Source organism: Coregonus lavaretus, assembly GCF_964263955.1.
Source record: "Coregonus lavaretus genome assembly, chromosome: 23".
Lineage (NCBI taxonomy): Eukaryota > Metazoa > Chordata > Actinopteri > Salmoniformes > Salmonidae > Coregonus > Coregonus lavaretus.
Window position 1 is genome coordinate 11,443,062 of NC_140010.1, and position 9,041 is coordinate 11,452,102.

At 42.1% G+C, this 9,041-nt stretch overlaps 1 protein-coding gene across 1 annotated transcript; it reads left to right on the forward strand.

Annotated features, from left to right (window-relative positions):
- Positions 1 to 2,688: 2,688 nt before the first annotated feature.
- Positions 2,689 to 8,645, forward strand: LOC311150633 (peroxisomal biogenesis factor 19-like). The gene is made up of 8 exons (XM_084188123.1): positions 2,689 to 2,960; positions 3,865 to 3,962; positions 4,175 to 4,337; positions 4,993 to 5,078; positions 5,240 to 5,413; positions 5,575 to 5,748; positions 5,835 to 5,879; positions 6,079 to 8,645. Exons 1-8 carry the CDS (start codon positions 2,897 to 2,899, stop codon positions 6,163 to 6,165), a joined length of 891 nt encoding a protein of 296 aa, XP_084044249.1. The 5' UTR covers positions 2,689 to 2,896; the 3' UTR covers positions 6,166 to 8,645.
- The last annotated feature ends 396 nt before the right edge of the window (positions 8,646 to 9,041 follow it).

Genomic DNA, 9,041 nt, shown 5'->3' on the forward strand with positions numbered 1-9,041 from the left:
GGCTTAACGGCGGTTGGCATCCAATAAATGTTGCATTACCGCCACCAACTAAACTGGAGTATAACTCCCTTATAATTTGCTTGAAATAATGGGAAATAAATTAACAAATACCCTACCAGCTAACTCCACACTCATAGAAACCCACCATCCTTCTACACTATTTAAACCTATCTAGTCCTACCTCAGGCCAACAGCCTGAAAGGATGGGATACCACCACCCTGTAACTCTTCTGACGTCACACCCAAATACTTATCTGCAGCTGCCACCACAACCTCTATTTTCCGCGACTTACGTATGAACGCTAAAAAGCCAATCTTACATCACTCGTTGGCCTATACCTCTATACTGATCTACTACTCTCACAAATCCTCTCAGGATCCCTCCCCCTTCACCAATCTTCCTCAACATACGACACCCTCTGCTCTATTCTAACCTCTCCCACACTGGACATTTCTGATCCCCAGCCCGATGGGCACCCCTACATTTTAGTCAATGCTCTTATCCAGGGCAATTTACAGGAGCAAGTAGGGTTAAGTGTTTTGCTCAAGGGCACATCGACAGATTATTTTCACCTAGTCAGCTCAGGGATTTGAACCAGCAACCTTTCGGTTACTTGCCCAATGCTCTTAACCACTAGGCTACCTGCCACCCCTACAATTAACACATACCGCTTATTTCCCCAATGTAAGCCAGTTGAGAACAAGTTCTCATTTACAACTGCGACATGGCCAAGATAAAGCAAAGCAGTGCGATAAAAACAACAACAACACAGAGTTACATATGGAATAAACAAAAACGTACAGTCAATAACACAATAGAAAATAGAAAATCTATATACAGTGTGTGCAAATGTAGTAAGTTATGGAGGTAAGGCAATAAATAGGCCATAGTGCAAAATAATTACAATTTAGTAGTAACACTGGAGTGATAGATGTGCAGAAGATGATGTGCAAATAGAGATACTGGGGTGCAAATTAGCAAAAATAAATAACAATGTAAATAACAATATGGGGATGAGGTAGTTGGGTGGGCTAATTACAGATGGGCTGTGTACAGGTACAGTGATTGGTAAGCTGCTCTGACAACTGATGCTTAAAGTTAATGAGGGAGATAATAATATAATAATAATAATAATATGCCATTTAGCAGACGCTTTTATCCAAAGCGACTTACAGTCATGTGCGCATACATTTTTACGTATGGGTGATCCCGGGGATCGAACCCACTACCCTGGCGTTACAAGCGCCGTGCTCTACCAATTAAGCTACAGAGTGTCACCAGCTTCAGAGATTTACAATGTAATGTATTCGGCACATAAGCTCGTACGGGATAACTGAAATATCCTAACATCACTTTATCGCGCAGACTCAACATCAAAACTCAAAAGAACATACAATGACTCTTCTGTTTCACCACTCACATCACCCTGTCTGCGTTGCACCAAACGATGAGCATCACAAACACCGGGAATCTTTCCCTTCAATGTGTCCACTTTCACATTTACCGCTACCCCAGTAATCACTCCTTTCAATGGCGCCCTTTTCTTGAGAGGAAAACCAGTCACATCTCTGGTCCCAATTCGTTTGGGGCGAAGCGCCTGCTCCTTCTGACCAGCAGAAACACAAACAATTATCACAAGACCACTTTGGGTTACCTTCATCGATTTCATAGCACCCAACTCCGTTTTCACGTACCCTGAAACCACAAATGGATCAGCCAAAAGGCATAGGTCCACTTTCTCCTAAAATGTCACTCCTACCATCACAGAATCATCTTAATCCTGACCATCGTTGCAAGCCTCGGGCTCTGAGGACTTCACCACACCTGCCACCTCCGATAATTCACCCTCATTCACTTCCATTTCTCCTCCAGACCTTGATCCGGCATACGGCTCACTCTGCTTATACTTTCTACCATTCTTCTTCGACAAAACATCTCCCTTTTTTCTGCCATTTTTACAAGACTCAAGCTCACCCTCTTCCTCCCTCTCGCTCTTAGACTTATGCCTCTCTTTTCCCCTCCATTCCGCCTCCGTATTCCAAGTACATGTATATGTCTCCTTATGACCATGTTGTACTTCTTCTAACATACAACATCTCGTTCTTGCCCTATCAAGGGACGCCATTTTAAGCTCCTCTCCTTGGATGTACACATTTCTTAAAACTACCTTGAAATGGAGATTCCAACTTGCTGCTGGTTGTCATTTAATTTAAATGTAGATTAATTAATTAATGAATCGGTAAGCAATAATGGTTTATGGAAATTGACTGAATATTTCTACATCTCACACCAGAGCTGCCAACTCTCCATCCCGGCAACTTTGAGAGAAAAAATATACTGAACAAAAATATAAAGGCAACATGCAACAATTTCAAAGAGTTACAGTTCATAGAAGGAAATCAGTCAATTGAAATATTAGGTGGAGAACTAACACAGCAGATTAGGATAATTAACGTGGCAGGTTAGGAAAACGAGGTTAAGGTTAGGAAAAGAGTTAGTGTTAGGTTTAGCTAAAATGCTACAGTTGTCAACAATCGACTCGTTGTGCAGCCCAATCAGCCATGCAAAATCTTATTGAGTGGCAACAAATCTGCCCAATTAGCTGAATCGCTTTCCATACACCCACTTCTGTTGATCTTCCCACTTCTGTTGACACGCCCACTTTCAGGCACACTCCATGTATGCATAGTTATCCATGACTCGTTTGAGTGGGTGTCAACCGCCGTTAAACCTCATCGAAGAAGAAGACTCGTTAGAGATGCCACTTGAGTATCTGGTCAATATAATAGGAAATCTGTGAAGAAATCCATCCCAGAGTGACGCACAAATCCGCGACGATTTTATACGCATACGTCATTTTACTGCTTCTTCAGTAAATTTGTTTGGAGAGACAAGATGGCGTCAGAATCAGCGGAACCGTTGGCAGAACAAGACACAGAACTAGACGAGTTATTGGACAGTAAGATTTGACATTACTTCCGAGTGAAGTGTGATTATAATCAATACTGCCAATGCATTAATGCATACAAAGAATGGTGTCAAACGTGGCGCAGCGGAGCAACGTGCCTTGTTAGCGAGCTAACGTTAGCTAGTTTAGCCTAGTTGATGGAATGTGGTTGGTCCTGCCTGGCAAGTCCAAAACCAAAGTCAGGCATTCTCTTACAAAATCTCCTGCTTTTGCTGTTTACTAAGAGGTCACCATTAGCATTACAACGCTGCAACAGATGGCTCAGTGGGGGTTTATAGCTATGATATCATAACTTTTGTCATTCACTTTGACCCCGATTAGGCAAAAATGGAACAGCATCATGTGTTAAACTAAACTCAAGCTGCCCTTGAAATTGATATTATTCTTTTTTTATGGTTGAATCGCTAGTATGTCAGCAAGTGAGATCTGGATTGACAGACAGCTCTGTTATTGTTTCTGTCAGCTGGCTAACCGATTTGAATTCATTATGGTATTACATACTAGTAGCCAATGCCACTTTGTGTATTATTAACTATAGGCTGCCAGACTACACTAGTCTAGAGGCTACTATTATCGTGGTAGCAAGAATTTAATGGAGATTATCATAATCTGACGTTTGTAATATTTCAATTAGTTTGGTGAAGTTGTATTCCTAACATCAGAAATGGTAATGAGTTTCTAAAGTAGAAGTAGTGACCTCATCATACTGAGTTTGATAATCAACTAATGCATGACTGAATTGCACATTGACCCAGACTTTGAAGAGTTGACCTTTGTCCTCTAACTACCTGCCCAATCGCTTCACCTTGCCTTGACCATGCTTCCACCTGCTCTTGCTAAATGCTGCTATCTGTGCCACTGCATCTCAGCTTTTATTGACTTTCCTCTACTAAAGGTGCGCTCGATGACTTTGAAAAGACAAAGTCGGCCCCCCCAGCCCCAGTTCCTGCTGCTGCCGTGGCTCCCCCGTCAGACAATGGCAGTGAGGAGAAAGTGAGTGAATATTTTCCCTGGTTTCTAGAATGTGCCCTAACTTCACCAATTACCTGGTGCTTGCATACAAGAAGCTGTAGTTGTTAGTGTTCTGATTGTGGTACAGAAGGTATCTTTCAGTGTCAAGTCTGTCTACCCTTCCCTCTACATTTCTGTCTGTATATGGGGGAAGATAAATTGAACAGTTTACCTGTTGATGCACATATCTCTAGCCCCCTCTACTGGAAGACAGTCAGTTCTTCGAGGCTCTGTTTGAAGGGGAGATGGCCTCTCAGGCGAAGGAGGAGTGGGAGAAAGCCATGACTGAACTCGCACAGGAAGAGCCTGAGCTGCTGCAACACTTTCACAAATTGTCAGAGGCAGCAGGAAAAGTTGGTAAGCATCCACATATTTTCAGTTACGTTCTTACGTGCCTGTCAATGTAATACCTCGTACCCCTGCACATTGACTTGGTACCGGTACTCCTTATATATATATATATATAGTCTCATTTTATTGTGTTACTATTTCCTTTATTTTTTGCTAATTTAACTCTGCATTGTTGGGAAAGGGCTCGTAAGTAAGTACTTCACGCAGGCTTATAATAATGAACAGAGTGAATGAAATCTTTACATTTTAGTCATTTAGCAGATGCTCTTATCCAGAGCGACTTACAGGAGCAATTAGGGTTAAGTGCCTTGCACATCGACAAATGTTGCACCTAGTCGGCTCGGGGATTCGAACCAGCGACCTTTCGGTTACTTGCCCAACGCTCTTAACTGCTAGGCTACCTGCCACCCAATGTTTGATGTATTTGATACCATTACACTTATTCCACTCCAGCCATTACCACAAGCCTGTCCTCCCCAATTAAGGTGCCACAACCTCCTGTGATTTCATGGTAAAGTCTACACCTGTTGTATTCGGCACATCTGACAAATAAAATTTGATTTGATGATTAATTTGAGCTGGGGGGGGTTTTCATGTCAGTATTTTCTGCCCTGTGTTTTGCGGGGGGAAATCTCATTGAAACTCTCTTCATTTTGAACAGGTACTGATGTAGCCTCCCAACAAGAATTCACTTCCTGTCTCAAAGATACCCTCAGTGGATTGGCGAAAAATGCAGACAACTTACAGGTAGTTCAGATGATTATCTTTTTAAAAATAAATTATGGAAGGTTTGGTTGTCACCACCCTTGGACAATGTTCTGAAAATATTGAAACTTTGGACCATTGGCGGAATGTCTGTTTCTTTGGTCTTCGATGCATTTCAGACTGTTCTTGTTTCTATTCATCAGAGTGCAGGTTTTGCTGGAGAGGATCTAGCAAAGACTCTGGAAGGGCTGGGATTGGATGAGGGTGGAGAGGGGGGCGGGGAAGACGGAAACATCCTGCCGATTATGCAGTCCATCATGCAGAATCTACTCTCCAAGGAAGTGCTCTACCCGTCTCTCAAAGAGATCACTGAGAAGGTTAGTGTTTTTTCTGTCCAGATGTTTGGGTTTTCCCTAAAAATGTATATAGTTAACAGGCCACTTGCAGATGTTGATTATTGTTTTTATAGATTTTCCCTTGTATGCCCTTTACACAACTTTCTAACTGGATAACTGACTGTTATTCAATCCTCATGCAGTATCCTGAGTGGCTGAACAGCAATCGTCAGTCCCTCCCCCCAGATCAGTTCCAGCGCTACGAACAGCAGCACAAGGTCATGGGAGAGATCTGCAGCCAGTTTGAGAAGGAGGGAGAGCAAAGTGGAAGGGATGGGGAGAATAGCTTTGAGAGCATTCTGGAACTCATGCAGCAGGTGAGCCAGCATGAACTGTTGGTTGTGATTCATACTGGCTGATTGTTTGCTGTGCATGGATATTGATTATGAGTTTGAATTTTCAGCTACAAGACCTGGGCCAACCACCCAAAGAGCTGGCTGGTGAATCGGTATGTTTCTCCTCTCACTTGCGCTCTCTTTCTCCTTTATCTACCAACCTTTGTTAGTGCAGCTGCAGCTGCATAGTAAGTTTTGCTCCTTGGACCGGGTCCATCTTGTAAAATAAACTTGATCTCAATGTGCTATATTTGAATGAATTAAGATTAATGAAACCCCCTCTGTTTCCCCCCCCCCCCCCCCCCCCATCAGCCACCTGGCCTGAACTTTGACCTGGAATCCCTGAATCTCCCAGGAGCCTCTGGGGCTGGAGCGGCAGAGCAGTGCTCAATCATGTGATGTCAGAGCAGCCAGTTCAATGGATGCACAGGCTAGGGGCTGTGTGCGAGGGGGGTGATGAGAGAGGACCATCGATCACAAGACAAGGAGGAGAACGAGACTGTTTGCACTGCTCTCCTCCTAACAGATGTTTCTGTGTCTAAATAGAAGGCACGGTGAACGGTGGCACAACAAACCAATGTGACCACCCTTCGGTAACTCACTGATCATCACATCACTGATTTTAAATTAATTGCTTTGGTTTGTCAAAAGCTCTTCCAGGTCATTCGTAGTACAGGTAGTAGCATTCCCACACACACAGCTCAACTGACTAGCAGTTGACTTATCAGGCCGTTTTTACACTCACAATTGTTTAGCCTCATGGTAGAACTGGTTGAACAGCCCTATTGGTTAAAATGGTGCCTTGCATTATTGTTATAAACCTTACAGAAGGGATAATGGGATTCTCTGTGGTGAGTTGCTGAGTGATGATTGAGTTGTTTCATAGCTGCAGTATCATCATGGGGCTGCGTACCCAACAAAGGGTGTTGAGTCAGTGTCACAGTTCCACTAATCAATAAAGTAACACCAACACCCCAGGGGGTTGATTAGGTTGTTTCTGACCACTAGTTTAGAGTGATAAAAATTCATAATTAATACTGTTAATATAACAAATTCGTGTAGATTAATATTGATGGTTGCTTAACCAGTGTACATTTGTGAATTATTTAAAGAAAAGAAAATCGAGGAGTTAAACTTAACTCGTTCTAATTTCATAACAATTTCATAATATCATAATCATAAGCCAGCTAGCTGATTTTAGAGAACGACTTTACCTTGGTTCTTGGTTAGTTATACAGTATCTTCCCAATAGCTGCTATGTTGTACAACAGACTGTAGATGGCTGTGCACTTGATTTGACCTCTAGTTTTCATGACGTCGGTTGAAACATCATTGTTACATCGACAAGATGTAAGAGCCAGTCCTGTGGCAAATTATGACATGTTTATAACTTACATTATTAGAGTTTTTAAACAGGTTGGTGCTCTGGTTTGCGCATTGGCGCTCGGATTAGACAGCCTGGGTTCGAGTCGCGGTGGGGCTAGAGCCAAGGTCGGCGTCGGGGTTAAGACGTCCCCCGAATCCCGGGGGCTTCTGTCCAGTACTGGGACCACAGCCAGACCACCAAGATGGTTAACTATTTTGGGACTGCGATTATAACCCTCTTAGCTTTTTATGTGCTACAAGTTATGTCCACGTTATGGAAAAACGTGACCACAATGTCGAAATAGGATTTGTGCCATCAGGAGAAAATGGGCCTCCTGTAGCTCAGTTGGTAGAGCATGGTGCTTGTAACGCCAGGGTTGTGGATTCGATTCCCACGGGGGGCCAGAATGAAAAATGTAAGTCGCTCTGGATAAGAGCGTCTGCTAAATGAAGAAAATGTAAAATACTGTTTCACACGATTATATTGAAACAAGTACCGCTACTGGTATGTGACCCTGCTTTGATCTAAAGAAAAATGATCCAAATAATACGAATATATAGCATTTATTTGTTAAGGGACAGATGCAAGTAGTAAAACAGTTCAAATGATTTCCTAGAATCTTTAAAAGTGTTGAAGTGATGTGCAAAAATGACTTTTCCCAGTGGCCTTTGATTAGTAGAGTTAGAATTACTGTGAAAGTACCCCCCTTGTGTTTGACAGTGGTTTGCTATTCCTTTGGAGTGAGTGGAGTGGAATGACATTTTTGATATTTCATATGCCAACTTATGCATTGACTGAATCTTGGGGAGTAGCCCTGTAGTTAGTAATGATTTTCATTAGTCGAATTGGGTACTACTTTTTTAGGCTACCGTATGTACTCTTTCATACTCTGCATCCAGACATGTCCTGGTCGTGTAATTTGTTGGCAGCTGGCATCTAGAGCAGTCACCTTATCACCTCAAACATGTATTTATTTATTTAACCTTTATTTAACCAGGTAAGCCAGTTGAGAACAAGTTCTCATTTACAACTGCGATCTGGCCAAGATAAAGCAAAGCAGTGCGATAAAAACAGCAACAACACAGTTACATATGGGATAAACAAAACGTACAGTCAATAACACAATAGAAAATAGAACATTCAATGTGTGCAAATGTAGTAAGTTATGGAGGTAAGGCAATAAATAGGCAATAGTGCAAAATAATTAAAATGTAGTATTAACACTGGCGTGATAGATGTGCAGAAGATAATGTGCAAATAGAGATACTGGGGTTACTGCAAAAGGAAAATGATCAGTCCATGTAACTCTGTCGGAGCTGATAGCCTCTGCTCTCAGGACTGGTGCTATTCAACCAATTATTTCCACCCGATTAGCTACATTTCTCTTTCCACTGGCATCATTAAATTATCATCCTGAATATATTGTATAAATCAACTAACTCTGTGGAATATGTAGGCCTATTATGAAATAAACTAACAATGTTTATGAAATAAACAAACCAACTCTGCTGTTTTCCTTTTGTTTTATGTTCTGGTCAGATCTCAAGAAATATCATTGCTGGTTGAAATATTGGGAACCGGAAGTCCTTGTAATGTCATATGTCCAATTTATTTAAAAAAATACATTGAGGTTTTATGTGCGATATATATTTAACGAGAATGAATTCAGTACAACTCATTAGGATGCCAGCCAGCCCCATCCATAGACTAGTAGTGGTTCCATTACATCATCACCGCGCCGTGGAGCTTTTTGCGTCAGCTGTATCCTATTGCCGCATTCACAACAGCTAGGAAATGGGAACTCGGAAGTCTCCCGACTTCAGTGAGTCCAAGACAACTGGGAGCTCGAGCTCCGACTAGGAAAAATAGTTTTGAACGGTAATTCAACTCGGAATTCCAAGTCAGGATC

Bases quoted from the DNA above. Each gene is read 5' to 3' on its own strand.
- LOC311150633 (XM_084188123.1), top strand. From the start codon at position 2,897: ATGGCGTCAGAATCAGCGGAACCGTTGGCAGAACAAGACACAGAACTA. The intron at 4,338-4,992 runs GTAAGCATCCAC...CATTTTGAACAG, and splicing joins AGAGGCAGCAGGAAAAGTTG to GTACTGATGTAGCCTCCCAA. The intron at 5,880-6,078 runs GTATGTTTCTCC...CCCCCCCATCAG, and splicing joins AAGAGCTGGCTGGTGAATCG to CCACCTGGCCTGAACTTTGA.